The sequence below is a fragment of the Megascapheus bottae genome, chromosome 11, assembly GCF_031878675.1.
Source record: "Megascapheus bottae isolate mThoBot1 chromosome 11, mThoBot2.hap1, whole genome shotgun sequence".
NCBI classification, from domain to species: Eukaryota; Metazoa; Chordata; class Mammalia; order Rodentia; family Geomyidae; genus Megascapheus; species Megascapheus bottae.
The window spans coordinates 45,976,434-45,993,760 of record NC_143519.1 but is presented as its reverse complement, the minus strand read 5'-3'; the positions used below and the strand labels follow the sequence as shown (position 1 = coordinate 45,993,760).

At 44.5% G+C, this 17,327-nt stretch overlaps 1 protein-coding gene and 1 long non-coding RNA gene across 4 annotated transcripts in view; one reads left to right on the top strand and one right to left on the bottom strand.

Annotated features, from left to right (window-relative positions):
• Positions 1-2,755, top strand: part of LOC150057009 (uncharacterized) — a 71,896-nt gene extending 69,141 nt beyond the window's left edge. The window contains exon 3 of the long non-coding RNA XR_016537118.1: positions 2,255-2,755. This is a non-coding gene — a long non-coding RNA (uncharacterized LOC150057009). The remainder of the gene's footprint in view (positions 1-2,254) is intronic.
• The window catches only part of Fam124a (family with sequence similarity 124 member A), a 57,331-nt gene extending 40,490 nt beyond the window's left edge, over positions 1-16,841 (bottom strand). For all 3 annotated transcript variants that reach the window (XR_016537117.1, XM_090342194.1, XM_090342193.1), the window contains exons 1-2: positions 16,652-16,841; positions 7,119-7,150 (exon numbers count right to left, since the gene is read on the bottom strand). Coding sequence is in view for 2 of the 3 variants with exons in the window: in XM_090342194.1 (XP_090198320.1) it covers positions 7,119-7,150; positions 16,652-16,719 (100 nt within the window). In the remaining variant the exon portion in view is untranslated. The remainder of the gene's footprint in view (positions 1-7,118; positions 7,151-16,651) is intronic.
• Between the last annotated feature and the right edge of the window lie 486 nt (positions 16,842-17,327).

The window sequence follows — 17,327 nt, the reverse complement described above, 5'->3', positions numbered from 1 at the left end:
TTCAAAGCCTCATGTAGAGTTTCAAAGCCTCTATTTAGAAATAAAGACACCACCTCCACAATGCTTTGATTTGTCTTATGTCAGCTGTGGGTTATAACAGCATATCAAACACCATCATTATGAATGTTATTAAACTCTTTGGAAACTGAGTATATTGGAAGTTAATTAAATCTGTGTGGGCCCGAAAGAAGACACTCAAGTTCCACAAGCAACATTATCTAAACATCTGCATCTTATTTAGAAAACAAGGACAACCTTTTTTCCTGATGCTTTTACTGTAGTAGGAGTGAGGGACAAAGGGTTTGAGCAGGTGACATTTGAGTCTTGTAAGCTTGTGCCCATGACACTCTAAGCCAATCACAGAATGTAGCAAAGTTAATGGCTAAAACTGTTCTCCATGAGAATTAGTGACTAGGTTTTAGTTTTGTCTACAATTCAATCAAAAAGAATATTTACTCTGAGAATCATGATGCAGGGTATTGTACACATAAAAAGAAAATGAAAACTGTAATACTGAGAGATAGATTGAAGCTACTATAAACGCCTACTACCACATCTTCCAAAATACTAATCTTCTATTTGGGGGAAATATAATTAAAAATAAAAGCTCTAGGGGTCAGGAGTGTAGCTTAGTGGTAGAGTGGTTGTCTAGCATGTATGAAGCCCTGGGTTTGATTCCTTGGCACTACATACATAGAAAAAGCTGATAGTGGTTCTGTGACTCTAGTGGTAGAGTGCTAGCCTTGAGAAAGTTCAAGGACAGTACTCTAGCACTAAGTTCAAGCCCTGTGATTGGCAATAAAATAAAATAAAAGTTCTAAAGGGATCAAAATCTGACAATTTGTTAGCCTCTTCTCATAAAAACAGGAAGAAATAATAAGTACTTTATTGTAACAAGTCTGTGTGTACAGCTCTTAGATATAGAGACACAGGATACATGTGTTGAGATATTCTCCATCTGTGATGAGTTCTACAAAATGCACTCATATTTTCTTGGCATTTTGCTTTCCAAGTGCTTTCACTTGCTCAGAATTAAGTCATAGTGAGCTCATCTTTCTCTTCAACATGCTGGGGGGATAAAAAATGTGGCCAATTCCAAAACCAAAACATGATGCTTTGGTGTCCAAAGAAGAGCTGAAACCACTCAGAAACTAAAGAGAATAGAAAGATAGAAGAAAAAAAACATCCCTAGGAAGGGGCAAAATTTTTTTTCTAGGCATAGCAACAGAGCATGGCTAGCATGACTTTAGATCTGAGAGTCAGCCTTGAAATCAACTAGGATGCCTGGATATTCTTATTTGAAAGTGTCTGTGATCCAGTTGGCTCTTTCCCTCCAATAAGAGCATGTGCATACGTACAGACATTTTCTCAGACACATAGGCCTACTGGGGATTTACCTCAGGGTCGGTCACAGACATGGCCACAGAAAACCCAAGGAACATAATTCTATTAGTCCTACAATCTGTGGGAACACTGGGCCATAGTGAACAGCAAAGCTACCTGCGTCACTAGAAGAACAAACAAAGCAAGAAGTTGGGGGGAGGGGAACAACCTAAGGACAAAACAGAGGCAAAGAATCTGAGGTCTAGGTAGGCTGAAGAACAAATGCAGTGATATTTTTTTATGCTCTGTTCTAAGTGTTCTGTTCAGAGTGAAATGGGCAGAGTACCGAGTTCAGGGCCTCCCTAATGTCTGCAGACACAGAATGATGTGTCAGGGCACTGCCAGGAGTTGGGAGATACCCTGTGGGTCACTTTCACCATTTCCGGTCACTTATGGTCGAAGGGAAGGGACATCCTGCTGCTATGGACATTATGCAAGATGCCAGGAAAGAGTTCATTACAATTCCAAGTTTTGAGGTGGAACAGTTTGAGGATGGAAATTAGAAGGGTCATGTGAACTGCCTCCCTGAAGGGAATTATTTTGACTACTCCCTACTGGCATTATTCTGGGTCTAGATATCTTTAAGATGTGTCACACACTCCTAAACTAGAACTGTCAAGCTCCCAGAATCTTCTAAAAAGTAACTCCAAGTGTGATTATAATCTTTATTTGAATAGAAATACTCAACCACACAGGCTGAGAATTAGTGTTACATGGCACACTTAATTTTTTTCTCTCATACCATGTATAAAATTGTCCCTTCTTCAAATCACTTATGATTGTAAACTATGTATACTGGCTTGATGATCTTTTCACTAGATTTCTGGAAAGACAACTTGAAATTTTGAGAGTACCAATTCTTTTTCCCTAGGAAACATCGGTGACTTCTGGAGTGTGACCCAAAGGCCATGATGTGCTGTCTAGGATAAAGGCAAAGCTTGCCTTCCCTGGCCATTTCAAAAACGCAATGAACCAGGTGCATAGGGTAAAATCCACTCAAAACAAACCAAACTATCCATCAAAGATGTCTCTCAGCTACGTCCTTCCCCTGGAGATGGATAGAGACAGAGGACACTCAGTGGAAATACAATTCCAAGATCTTTGAGGACAAAACCCAAAAGACAACCCCCACCCCAACCATCCTCACACCTTCCCTAGCACCAGGCCAGGTACTTGCTTAGTGTAGGAGTCTAAAAGCAGACACACTGTCTCTCATCCAAGCCTCTCACCATCTCCAACTTCTAGGTAGCTCCCAGTGCAGAGACTCAAGTGGATTCTGAACAATCCTTGCTTTGAGATTAACACTAGAGCCACCAAGAGGCCATCTACTCCTCTAGATTTATATTCTTGTCTGAGGGGAGCAAAGAGAATATAAATCTAGAGGAGTGGATGTCTTTTAAAAGAACATCTAAAAAATTCCCATCTAAGGCTGTTAAAGGCTATCAAAGGAGGAGATTGAGGCTCAGAGAGTGGCATGGATGTCTCTTAAGGGACAACCCTTGAAGACAAACTACAAGGGTTCATATGTGAGAGATCTGTGAGGTGTGAGTCTCTACAGCTGAGAGCCTACACCCACAGAGGGCACTGTACCTAGCCCCTGTGACAAGGAAAGCAGTTCGGCCATGGAATCCAGCAGGACAAGGACCGCTCCTACTCTTCTCTCTGTTCAGCCCCTTGGTACCATTAGCTAGTTCATTAGAATATGGTTTGAATAAACTAATTGGATTATTCTTTACTCATTGTAGTGTGATCAAAACTATGTTTCAAATGCTTCAAGCTGGGCTTTGGTGACTCATACGTGCAATCCTAGCTACTTATGAGGCTAAGATCTAAGGATTGAAGTCAGCCTGGACAGTAGTCTTCAGATTTTTACCTCTAATTAACTAGAAAAACAAACAAAAAAAAAACCCCTGAAGTAGAGGTGTAGCTCAAGTCGCACTGTCAGCTTTGAGCAAAAAGCCAAGACAGAGTATAAGGTCCTGAGTTTTAAGTCCCAATAATGGCATATGCACATTTACACGTGTGTGTGTGTGTGTGTGTGTGTGTGTGTGTGTGTGTATACAAATACAGCTTCACCCTCTATACATCTTTTCCTTTTCAGAAAATACACTCCTTTATCTTTCCCTTCTTGCTCAAAGGATCTCTAAAGCATGTAAGATTTCTCTTTCCTGAGGGAGAACTGGGAGCCAAGGCAGGCCAGGCAATATGAAAAGGCAGGCATACTCTGAGCCCACTAGCATCCACTCTCCTCATTTCCATATCACAAAAAATGGATTTGTGGTGTAAGGTAACTAAAGAAAGCAACGTTGTCCCAGACTTCTATCGGACCAAGATCTGGCCCAAATGGTTCAAATAAATACTGGATAACATGTTTGAGAAAAGTGATGAGTTTTTGTTGAGCACCAGCAGCTCATGCCTGTAATCTGACCTACTTGGGAGGCTGAGAATGAGAGGATCCTAGTTCAAGAACAGCCCGAACAGGGCAGTTAGTGAGATTCCTTAAACCATACTGGGTGCAGTCATACACCTGTCACCCCAAGCTATGTGGAAGTCCACAAACAGAGGAGTCCCCAGGATTCTATCTTCACAGAGGGAAATAAATTGGCCATGGTTCTGAGCACCTATTAGCCTAGTAACAGACAACAAGAAACATAAGGTTAGGTAGATGGTATCTCAGGGACATGCTCAGTGAGCAGCCAGACCTTGTCCTAAAAATAATCAGTGAAAAGTTAAGGCCAGAGGTGTGGCTCAGTAGTATTGTGACAGTTTAGCAAGTATAAAGCCCTGAGTTCAAGCCTCCTGTGCCACCCAAAATAAACAAATAAATAAAAGTTTCCTTCTCACCTCCCTTTCTTTCTGATACAGAAGCCCCAAATGGAGACTTGAACAGTAGAATAACTGGAGGAGCTTATATATCCAGACTCCTTCCTTAAGTCTTTTTCCTTTTTTTTTTTTTTTTTTTTGGTGGGTCATGGGGCTTGAACTCGGCCTGGGTGCTATCCCTGAGCTCTTCAGCTAAAGGCTACCACCCTACCCTTGAGCCAAGCCCCATTTCCCCTTTTCTAGAGGTTAATTAGAGATAGGAGTTTTAGGTTCTTTTGTGCCCGAGCTGGCTTTGAACCTTGATCCTCAAATATCAGTTACCTGAGTAGCTAGGATTACAAGTGTGAGCCACTACTCCCAGCTTTTATTTTTATTTATTTTTTTAATGTCTATTATTAAAAAAAAAGCTCTGCTTGTTTAATCACTATTTGAAGCCAAACATATTTCCTAACTGCAAATATACCCACCTACACACACACGTGTGCACACATGTGCACACACTACATGGCCCACACCAAGTGGGCCCATCACTGAAGAGTAAGTTTCAGGAGCTATAACCACTGACTACTTCAAGTGAAAACCAGAGTACTAACACAGCATCAATCCAGCTACACTGAGAGAAATTTCAACTCAGAGGCTGCAATTAAAAGAACAGAAAGGAAAACATCCTAAACCAAATTACCAGTTTTGCTGCCTTGAGAGGTGCTTTGTTATGACCCAGAGGACTGATCTGAGAGCTACAAATTGAACAAAGATGTCAGGCAAGTATTTTAGGAAAAAAATCATTCTTGAAGGAATGTAGCCTCTGGGCCACACTGAGTAGAATGAAAATGGAGGCTCAGAGAGAGGAAGTTCAAGAGGCTCACTCTAGTTTTCCTACTGTATCAGCCTCCAGGAAGAAGAGCAAGCCATGGGAGCTCTCTTCTCACTATCGCTAATGGTTCCTAAAAATGAAGTGGGCAGTGTTGGGTCTCCAGTTGGCTGAGAGGCTCAGAAATTGCTCAGTGCAGTCAAACTAATAACTAAATATAATTGGACACTAAATTGCAATCCTAGATACACAGCCTCTTGTTGCTAAGGAAAATCAAGTTGAAACATCAATAAACAGAATAATCTAATTAAGTATTTCTCCTTTTGGGGACTATTTACAATGAGAGCTTAACAGGATAGCGAGACAGGGCAGAAGAGACCAGTAGTAACTTACTAAAGAAAATTAAGGTTCGTATAATAAGACAGTCTTTTTTTATTTTTATTTTATTTTATTTATTTATTTATTTATTTATTTTTGCCAGTCCTGGGCTTGAGCTCAGGGCTTGAGCACTGTCCTTGGACTTTCTCAAGGCTAGAGCTCTACCACTTGAGCCTCAGCACCACTTCCGGCTTTTTTTTTTTCTATGTATGTGGTACCGAGGAATCGAACTCGGGTCTTCATGCATGCTAGGCAAGCACTTTAACCACTAGGCCAAACTTCTGGCCCATTTTTATTTTATTTTTTGCCAGTCCTGCGGAGTGAACTCAGGGCCTGGGCACTGTCCTTGGGCTTTCCTCAAGGCTAGAGCTCTACCACTTGAGCCACAACACCACTTCCAGCTTTTCTATATATGTGGTACCGAGGAATCGAACCTGGGTCTTTGCGCATGCTAGGCAAGCACTCTACCAAACTCCTGGCCCGAGACCGTCTTTTTTTAATTGTAAAATTCGTTCAATCCATCTGAATGGCTTGATGTCTTGATGTCATGATTTGAACCACTATAAACTTTTTCTACCTAAGTGTTATCATTGCTCACACATACATGTACATGTATTTTAACATGAAATATAAGCACTTTTTGCATTCAAAGTGTCTTCAAAAACAAAGTCTCAGGGCCAGGAGCACAGCTTAGTGGTAGAGTGCTTGCCTAGCATGCACAAAGCCCTGGGTTTGATTCCTTGGTACCACATATACAGGAAAAAGCCAGAAGTGGTGCCATGGTTCAAGTGGCAGAGCACTAGCTTGGGCAAAAAGTGTCTAAGGACAGTACCCAGGCCCTGAGTTTAAGCTCTTGGACTGACACAAAACAAAAGAACAGTCTTAATCATCCTTTTACCATGTAGAATGATCACTAAGAAGCCAGGAATTGAACTACAGAAAAGTGGACTTATTAAAAATGTCTACCATTCCTTTTAACTACATTTAGGTAGAGAGATGATAGGTAAACTGTCCAATTACAGCTTAGCTTGGACTGTTAAATATACACTTTTGAAGGGTTTGGTTGGAAACGGATAGTCCTTCCACAGAGGGAGAAACAATATTTGCCTGTAAAGACAACAGTCAAGGTAGGCTGGAGCAACCCTGCCATGACAAGACCTGAGCACCAAGCTTTCTGTTAGTCAACAGGCAGCAGGGATTAGATAGACATTGTTCTGTGACTGAGTTAATGGGGTTCCTGAAGGTGTTTCTTTCTTTCTTTCTTTTTTTTTTTTTGCCAGTCCTGGGCTTGAGCTCAGGGCCTGAGCACTGTCCTTGGACTTTCTCAAGGCTAGAGCTCTACCACTTGAGCCTCAGCAACACTTCTGGCTTTTTTCTACGTATGTGGTACCGAGGAATCGATCCCGGGTCTTCGTGCATGCTAGGCAAGCACTTTAACCACTAGGCCAAACTCCCGGCTCCTGAAGGTGTTTCTAAAAGCTTCTGCAAGCAACTGGTAAAGCTCGGGGCATATCCTCCAGGTTGAATCTTACCAGGAAAAGAGTGATGTATATGGATGGAAATCAAAGTACAATCAAATTTTACCCTGTGGAGCTTCCCTTTGGCAAGAACCCCTTTGGAGATTTGTACTGACTACTAAAGCATGCGCTACAGAGATGGCTTCCCATAACTGACCCCTGGGGGAACTGAAGCCAACACAAAAGGATGTTTGAAAGGTACTTACTGCTGGTAGAGGACAAGTGGCTGTAGTCGGACCTGAAACACAAGATGGCAGTGTCAGAGGATTATGTTTCATTTTTTTTCATTATTCAGATGATTCAGTCAAGCTATAAGTTTAGTGTCTGGTGAGTTGCATTTAACTCAAAGAAACAATACCAACTAAACACTATAGTGTGAAGATTCCCAACTAAACACGATAGTGTGAAGATTCATTTTATGCCACGGAAGAGTTTTGCTTGAAATGGAGCAGTCACATTTCAAAGGCATTCCATGATGGGTGTCCTTCACCTGGGTCTGTGAATCCCTGCTGGGGATTTGGAAAACCATCTAACTATGCTGGTAAAATATTTACTTTTCTGAGGAGAAGGGGCCAAGAATTCAATGACATCGCCATTTCTCAAAAGGTTAAACCCATGCCTTGAGGCTCCTTCAAGTTTTACAGGGCACCTGGGGAAAGTTTCTTGCAGATACAGCTGAGGACCCTGAGGGGATGGAGGAGGGGGGAGACCCTGGGTCCCTCAGTATATCCACATTTAGAGTGTGGCTGACCAGCAGGAGACCCAAAGGCACCAGTTTCCTCCTTTTCCTTCAGTTCCACTATGAAGAAATCCTGCAGGGCTTGAGAGTAGATGTGATGGGCCAGGGAGGCAACACGAGCAGGGTTCCGGTAAAATGACTGCATGTGGAATTTGGGCTGAAGTCAGCTTTGGCACTCAGCTGCTCTGGTACTCTGGGCCAAAGACCTGCCAAGGTTAATCTCTGCTCAGTTCCTGCCCTCCAAGCTGGCTGTTAAGACTTCCCCTTGTGGCAGAGTTTGGTGTAGACGTGATTTATTTTCTCCCTCTTGGTCTCCCAAGTCAGTAGGAAATTAATCACTTAGGAGTGTAGGGATTTATTCTGCTCTGGTAGTTAGGGAATGCAGTTATGCAAATAAACTGCTTAATTATGTTTAATTTTTATAGATCTACACTCCTTAATCTCAAATTGCCTTTCTTGAATCATCCAATTTTCATTGCACTGAGGTCCTTATCACATTAAAGTATATTCAAAACAAACAACAAAAACCCTACAAGAAGCATGTCTTACACTAGCTAAAACAACCTATAGCACACAAAACAAATGATACTTTGATATACTGGTAGAGGAACAAAATGGAAGAAAACCAGCAGGTGGTTTTCTCTTTCTCAAATGAAATATATTGGGCTTGGAGCATGGTCTAGTGGTAGAGTGCTTGCCTAGTAATGCACAAAGCCTTGGAAGTGGTCCTGTGGCTCAAGTAGCCAGGTGCTAGCCTTCAGGATAAAGTGTCCAAGGACAGTGCCTAGGCCCTGAGTTCAAGCCTTAGGACTGGCAAAAAAAAAAAAAACCCTGCATTATGTTAGTAGCCACAGAACTCTTGAATTTTAAAACTAGGAAGAGAAACAATCACCATATCCCTTTTTAGATTTGAAGTTACATTTGCATCTATCTAATTCAATTTTTATTTTTACTAACTGGGAAGCAAAAGTGATACCATTTGAAGGGACCAGGAGGTGAGGAATAGCAAGGGTTTTCTCTCCATACACAGGGTGGGCAGCCAGGAATGAGCTAGAAAGTAGGATGGTCTGGCCAGGGAATGGTGCCCCTGCTAGCTGGCAGAGAAGAACGCATCAAACATCAGAAACATTCTGAAGCTTAAGATTTCAGCACCCAGCCCTAGCACATTAAATTCTTTCTGGAACCAGACCAAGGATAGCTAAACTTTGGTTCAACACTTAGAAATGTAACTATATAAATGTCCAACAAACATCCACTGTGGTGAATGTAACAACAACATGATTGCATTACAATATGATCACTTAAAATGCCCAGACTTTCCAGAGATTACCCGACCATGCAAATAAAATATATAGTAAGAATGTGTAATGTTACTATTTCTCTTATGTTAAAAATGTGTCAGTCTTTTCAGCTAGGACTTTCCAAATCCTCCAGAAGCAGATGGGATTCACACATGCAAGCACTTGAAAACTCTGCATAAGATGGATATATATGTGGAATGAAATTTACACTAGAAACATAGTTTAAGTGCAATGTAGTATTTTAGGGCAGGCACTAACATAACTAGTGCAGTATCCCACCTTTCCAGTCCAAATCCCCTAAACCTTTGTGATTATAGGCACTGCCTGCCTGTGTTGGTCCTTCCAAATAATCAGTCTTTAAGAAATCACTTCAGTCTCCTTAAAATTCCTACTCCATTCAGGAGCCAATCTTTACAAAGCACAAATCTGATTATGTGTCCCTCTGGTTGAAATTCAAGCTCTCTAGCTAAAACATAAACCCCTCTCTTGGTGACTGGGGTCTCTGGCCAGGTCTGCAGCTCAGCCTGCCACAGAGACAGAACTCCAACATAAAGATAAGTCACCTAAAATCACACATTGTCCAACATCTGGTCCTGAGTTTATGTAATTTGCACACAGTTGCCATAATGACAAGAGATCAAATTCCTAACTGTTCTTTTCATGGTACACCAAATGGATAATTATCACTTTATATGAAGTAATGTGCCAAGATTTATTCAACCACTTCCCTTTGTGGACTGTGTGATTGGTCACTATTCCAAAGTACATTGGGAGTGAGACATTTACACATACAGCTTTACATCTCCTTTCATCTCCTTAGAAAAACTGCCAGAAGGGGCCGGGAATTTAGGCTAGTGGTAGAGTGCTTGCCTAGCATATACAAAGACCTAGTTTCGATTCCTTGGTACCACATACATAGAAAAGACAGAAGTGGTGCTCTGGCTCAAGTGGTAGAGCAGTTGCCTTGAGGAAACCCAAGGACAGTGCTCGGGTCCTGAGCTCAGTCCCCAGGATTGGCAAAAAAAAAAAAAAAATGCCAGGAGTGATAATATAGGCTAATGAGAAATATGTCACTTTTATAGCACTTAACAATATTCCAAATAGGTTGAGAGCTGGGTACCTCCTAGCAATTTAGGAGACTGAGATCTGAGGATCGTAGTTCAAAGCTAGCCCAGCTGGAAAGGCCATGAGACTATCACCAATATATATAAAAATACTCAGCAATGAAGGTCAGACTGTCTGTAGGTCCTTGGAAATGCTGTGCTCTTTGTATTCTCCATCATTAATGCAGTTCAGATGTACATAGTTCAGAGTCCTTTGTATTCACACTTTAAATCTAGCTAAATGACCTCATCTTTCAAGCCTGAATTTATTTTTAGTTTTAATTTTATTTTATACAGCATGTAGACAATTCCCTGTTTTCTGAATTTAGAAATATACATAGTATAAATCTGTCAATTCTGTAAGTTTTATAATTATGTTGTAACTCTACCATTCCTTAAAAATTGAAAATAAATCCACTATAAGCAGCTAAAACAAAAAATCAATAAACAAACAATTCAGAACAGGCCAGAAGTTGTGCTCTGGTTCAAAGTGGTAGAGCACTAGCCTTGAGCATAAAAAGCTCAGGGATTAGAGCCTAGAACCTGAATTTAAGCCCCAACACTAGGGAATGAATATATATGTGTGCGTGTGTGCATGTGCGTGTGTGCGTGTGTGTGTGTGTGTGTGTGTGTGTGTGTGTTCCATATTCCAAACAGTCACCGAAGATTATCTGCTGGAACCAGCAGTGGACAAGCTGTGAAGTTTTAAACAATTGTGTACACAAATACCTTCAAGAACAATCAGATATTTCAGAGAACAACCAGATACTGATGAGAGTTTTCTGAGGGAGTTTGTATTCATTAGCCTTTTTAGGGTCACAAGAAATAGCAACTGGGTACCTGCCTCATGATATCTAATTATTGTCCTTTTCTCATAGAAATTAACCTGGTATGGTCTTCATATGACATTCAAGCCTGGCAGAATAAAGCATAAATGGGAAGGTGAATTTATAAATTTTTTAATGCAAAAAACTTTTAACATAAGCATGTAAATGAGCAGAATAAAGATGTTCTATTCTCACTCATCTGGCACACACAAAGATATCTTTACAAATATTCTATTTATTTAAAATCTATATCAATAGTCAAAAGTTAGATGTAACCCCTTGATTGTGGTTTGTTTTATATTGTTTATAAAGTCATTCTGTAATTAGGACTGTTAACTTCTCTTGGTGATCACTTTCTTGCCAATTTATACATACATTCATTATATAAATTGAATGTCTTTTGAAATTCTCTTTTCTGAGAACTATGTCATTAGAACGGATTTCGATATTTCTGTCAAATTGATGTCAATGTTTCTGCATCAGATCTGACCTGTCAACTCTTGGAATTCAGGGTATACTGGTTCCACATTGAACATGAACTAAATACAGTGCCAGTAGACCATCTAAGACTCCCTTCTTCCCACCAATCCCTGCCCTACTTTATTCCTTCTTTTCTTTTCTTCTTTCTTTCTTTCTTTCTTTCTTTCTTTCTTTCTTTCTTTCTTTCTTTCTTTCTTTCTGTCAATTGTGGGGCTTGAACTCAGGGTCTGGGCACTGTCCTGAGGCTCTACCACTTTGAGCCACAATGCCACATCTTGTATTCTGGTGGTTAATTGGAAATAAGAATCTCACAGACTATTTTTTGAACTGTGATCCTTAGGTCTCAGCCTCCTGAGTAGCTTGTACTACAGGCATGAGCTACCAGCTGCACCTAGCTCCCACTTTCTTTTTAATGTTACAAAACTGTATCTTAAAGTGTTTCCTCCTTTTCTCTCCCTTCCCCTAGATTAAACTTGCAGCCCATAATTTCTTTTTTCCTCTTTGAAATTACAGTGAAGTACTGGTTAGGGCCACCCAAAGACACAAGACCTGGTGTGGCCCCGCTATGGGTTGGGAGCTCAGTGACAGCTGACACAGGACACAGTCCATGAATGCAGCTCAGGCAGAGATGGAACTTACCCCACCAGGCTTGGCCATGTGGGAAAATGTGGCTGAGAGGCCAAATCTTGGAGAGTCACCAATGAACCAGGCATTGCGAGGTCTTGGCTTTTGTTCAGATTCAGAAGGACTTGCTAAGCCCTATATTAAGGGGTTCTGTTTCTTAAGCTAGTTCACCACTGACAGCCGCTGACTTGCCAGCTTCTTCCATCTGAGAGCACAGAAAAACAGCAGTTTGCCTTCAGTAGACTGGAAAAATGGTAGTTTCTGTGTAACACTGTCATCATACAAAACAGAGAACGAACTTAAGCTGAGAGCTGGTGGCTCACAACTGTAATCCAAGCAACTCAGCAGATTGAATTCTGAGGATCATAGTTCATTGTCTACCTGGGTGGACAAATCCAAGAGATTCTTTTTTTTTTTTTGCCAGTCCTGGGCTTGAGCTCAGGGCCTGAGCACTGTCCTTGGACTTTCTCAAGGTTAGCGCTCTACCACTTGAGCCTCAGCACCACTTCCAGCTTTTTTGTATGTATGTGGTACCAAGGAATCGAACCTGGGTCTTCGAGCATGCTAGGCAAGCACTTTAACCACTAGGCCAAACTCCCGGCCCCCAAGAGATTCTTAACTCCAATTAACCAGCAAAAAGCTGGAAATGGAGGTGTAGCTCCAAGGTTCAGTGGTAGAATACCAGCCTTGAGCAAATAAACAAGAGACCAAAGACCTGAGTTCAAGTGCCAATATTGGCACAGAACAACAGCAAAGGACAATTAGTACGGAGCAAACAGCTCCATCACTGGATGGGCTACACACTGGAGCCTCAGGCTTCAATTCAGGCCACTAAGGTACCTTGTGCTCTGTGAGTGCTTTTCCTATCCATAACAAAGTAATGATTATAATATAAAGCTTGCCCTGTGGTGTGCTGTGCAATCTGAACACTTAGTCAATTGTTCAAGGCATCTACCAGGAGGAATATAATGAATACAGGAGATTGCAGTCCCCATTTGTATTACATAAAACTCTGTTTATCATACCTAGAACTCTCTCTAACAAGACTAAAGGTACAGTGAGAAATAATAAAAGACAGGAGGTTCATTATGCCAGACACTGTTCTAAGAGCTGGTAACAGACACTGAATCCTCACAATGACTCTGTGTGAGAGAAGTTACCATCAACTCTTCTGCAGAGTGGGAAACTGAGGCCAGAGAGAGGTACTCACAATTCCTAGTCAGAAAATCCAGGATTTGAATGCGGGCAGGCAGGTTGGCTAGCTCTCACAATGTAACTTCCTAGGTGAGTAACCGCGCCTGCCACTAAGAGTAAAATCCATTTTCTAGGGATTAATTGGAGATAAGAGTCCCGCAATCTTTAGTGCTTAGGCTGGCTTTGCACCGTGATCCTCGGATCTCAGCTTCCTGAGTAGCTAGGATTACTGGCCTGAGCCACTGTGCCTAGTTCCATGCGCCCTCTTTCTAAGGCTTTTTTTTTTTTTTCCAATCCTAGAGCTTGAACTCAGGGCCCAGTCACTGTCCTTGGGCTTTCTCAAGGCTAATACTCCACCACTTCAGCCACAGAACCACTTATGGCTTTTTTTTTTCTGTGTATGTGGTACCAAGGAATTGAACCAGGGCTTTGTGCATGCTAGGTGAGCACTCTACCCCTAGGCCACTCTCCTGGCTCTCTAGGGCTTCTTAATCATCCTCCTTGACCTAACATTCAAATGTGATGTTTTCTCATGGCTGAATGTGTCAGTAAACAACATGATACATCCTAAATGCAAAGTGTTCACTAGGATGTTCTAGTGATTTCCTCTCTCCTAGGCTGTCAGGTGCTTTGTTTAGGTAGCTGGTTCCAAAGGCAATGCCACTGTTTAGACCTCCTCACTGAGCTCCAGACAAAGCCCCACCATATACTGACCCACTGACTTCTCTTGGATATCTCTTCAGACCTCAGATACCTGCTCAAAGCAAAACATTGTATATTCTGATTTGGAAGATGCTACAGGTTGCTACTTTGAGATTCCAACAGGAAATAAACTCTCTACTCATAAAAATTTACACAAAAAAAGAATTCATGGACCCTAAAGTAAACATCACTGTTTCAGTGGATGGATGTATCAATTGAGCTGCACGTTGGAGAAAGGCGGGCTTCACTGGGTGGACAGGCATGCCAGGTGAAAAGGGCAGAGCTGGCAGACAGAGCAGCAGCACAATCCACCAGAAGTACAAAGCAGTGCTTGTGGAGAAATAGCAAGAGAGAAAAAAAGACCCAGTCCATGAGTCACATTAAATCCTTGTGCTTATAGGTGACAGTCATAAATGTTTGCATGGGACAGAGACATGATCAGATTCATGCTTTAAAAATACTAACACCTAGGCACCAATAGCTTACATCTGTAATTCTAGCTACTCAAGGGGTTGAGATCTGAAGATCATGATTCAAAGCTAGCACTGCACAGGAAATTCTGTGAGATTCCTACCTCCAATTAGCTCCAAAAATGCCAGAATTATAGCTTAAGGGTAAAGTGCTAGACTTGAGCACAAAGCTCAATGACAGCACATAGGCCCTGAATTCAAGCCCTAGCACCTGCACAAAATAACAACAATAATAAACATTTACTGTTTTCTATGTGCTTTATATTCAACCTCCAAAAGATGACATAAGAAATGTGGACTAGAAGCTGAGTGCTGGTGGCTCCTGTCATCCTAGATACTCAGGGGGGTGAGATCTGAAGATTTAGGTTCCTAGCCAGCCCAGGAAGACAAATCCATAAGACTCTTATCCCAATTGTTCAGCAAAAAGCAGGACATAGAGGCACTGTTCAAGTGGCAGAATGCCAGCCATTAGCAGAAAAAGCTTCGAAAGAGCCTGAAGCCTTGAGTTCAAACCCCAGTACTTATCCCCTGCCCCCAAAATGGAATAGAGGAAGGAGGGGCAGAGAAAGTGCCAGAAGTGTGAATAAATGAACAGCTTTTCTGAAAAACAAAAACTTGAAAGATGTCATGAGCATGCATGCTCTTCAACCTCTATTCTTAGCTTATGAGTGCTAGTGATGTAATAAGTCTTCTCAGGGCACTGATAAAAGCTACACATTGTAGGGACCTGCAGCAGACAAGCAGTCACCCCCTACTTCCTCAGCCCTGCCAGCTGTGGCCTTGATGCCTGGTTGCCTGGGTCATCCTGGAGGTCAGGGCTTCCCCTCCCTTCTCTGAGGGGGAGCCCTTGAAAACCCCCATTTTAGGGGAGCTTTTCACATTGAAAATGAATGGACTATCTATTATTTTTTTTGTGGTTGTTGTTGTTAAGTTGGCTTTATTGCTTCTATTCATGGCCTAGCTGACCAGGGGAGGCAGAGAGGGGAAACCACAGTTCTTCATTTAAAGTTCATAAATGCTGGAGGTGTACGTGGCTCTGTTGCCAGGGCGTGCATGGCACCCAGGGTTCAATCCTCAGTGCCAGACAATACATTTAAAAAAAAAAAAGTTGATGAGTGTCACACACATAAAGTGTGTGAAAAAGCAAAAGGAAGAAAAATAAACCCATAGTACTGGGTAACCCCATCGTGAATAATCAAAAATTTGGAGGAAACCACTGAAGGGTGACAAGGAAGCTATTGGGGTGGTTGTGATGGCTGCAAGGAATGGCCAGTTTGGGAGGCGAGAAGAGCTGCCTGCCGCCTTTCTGCGGGTCAGGACAGAACCCCGGGCCTAGACTGTCTGGCTGTTCCTCACAAGGTGGCCAAACCCAGAGATTAGCTTCAAACCTCCGGAGCCTTCCAGGAATGGGGCTTTCTGTAAGCCGGGCAGCCACTGCTTCCTTCACCCAGCGGGTTAGATAGGAAAAGCCACCCTTTCCTGCGGGGCAGCAGGCATCCTGGACCAGGCGCTGATTCTGCACCGGGAAATCCTTTAGCGATAGGGGCTGGGTGGAAGCCTCGGCGAGGGCGTTCGCCTCTGACAGGGCACTCGGTCTTTTGTCCCACTCAGGAAAACCGACTTGCTGGAAGAGGACGAAGGAGTCTCCACGGGTGCCCGCTGACTGTTTCAGTCTACCGAAGCGCACCGGACTTTTACACCTCTTTACTCCAGCAGGGCCGGATCCCAGCCGGGTCTCCACCCCGCCGGCGCCCAACCGCGTGGGGCGACGGGCGGCTCGGGGCCGGACAGGTGAGCGCGAGAGGCCGGGAAGTTGGGCGGGAGCCGGCCTGGGGGCGGGGGCGGCTCGGCGGCGCGGATCGAGTCCCACAACGAAGCCGGAAAGTGGCCGAGGCCACTCTTCCCCGACATCCAGAGACTCCCGGGCGTGGGACGAGTCGTCCTCCCCACCCCCCACGGTAGCGCTCTCACCTCCCGGGCCGGGCTCCCGGAGAGACCCGGGGGAGGCCGGGGCAGGTGCCCGAGCATCTCCCGTCTCGGCCCCGCCTGGGCCTGGCACTTGCGCGAGGACCGAGGACGACAGGGGCCCCGGGGACCCCACGGAATCCCGGGTCCCTCACCTTCCTCCTCCCATCTTCAGCGTAGGACCACGGGGACGGGCCCCGACACCGGTCGGGAAGGAGTCTCCCCCAGCCTCGGGGAGCCCCCGGCGCCTCGACCTTCCATAGCCGCTCCGCTCTAGGACTTGGAGGGCGTCCTCGCCCGTCGCCCGCCCCGCACGGCCCGGCCCCGCGCTCACCCTCCGGTCTCGGCGCCCGAGTCCACACAGTCGTCCTCCTCGCCGCCGCCGCCCGCCTTCGGGTCCATGGCGCGCGTCTCGGTCCTGCTCCGCTCCCTCCGGGCCGTCCTGCTAAATCCGGCCCGGCCCGGCGGCCCTGCCCGGCTCGAGCTCCAGCCCGCCCGGCTCCCGCCCGACTCCTCACAACCGAACCGCGGATCCCGCACACAACTCTGGCGCTCGCGGCCCGCCTCCTCCGCCCGGCCGCGCCGCGCCCTCTCCTGGCCACGCCCCTCGCCGCTCCGGGGGTGTGCGCGAGCACGCGCCGGTCGGCGCGGGGCGGTGGGCGTGGGGGAGCGCGCGCGCACGAGCGCGTGTGCACGACCGTGCGCGCGCGCCCTGGAGATTCGCGGGGGAGACGTGTGAGGACGCAGGTAGACACGGACACCTGTGCGGTGTCGTCCTTCCGTGCGCTCCCGGGCCGCAGCCGCCCCTCTTCTCTGGTGGTTCCACAGTGGCAGCCTGGACTCCCAGAGATGACTCAACGGGTTTTCCAGCCGCAGGGGGAAGCAGCGGGGGACACTTTGCTTTTGGGGGGAGGGTGGGAGGAACTACCGGTGGAAAGACCTGGGTGTTTTCTCATAGTTTCCTCAGCATTGCCAGCGCTGAATCCATTATCACCTTCGTCAGCGGGGAT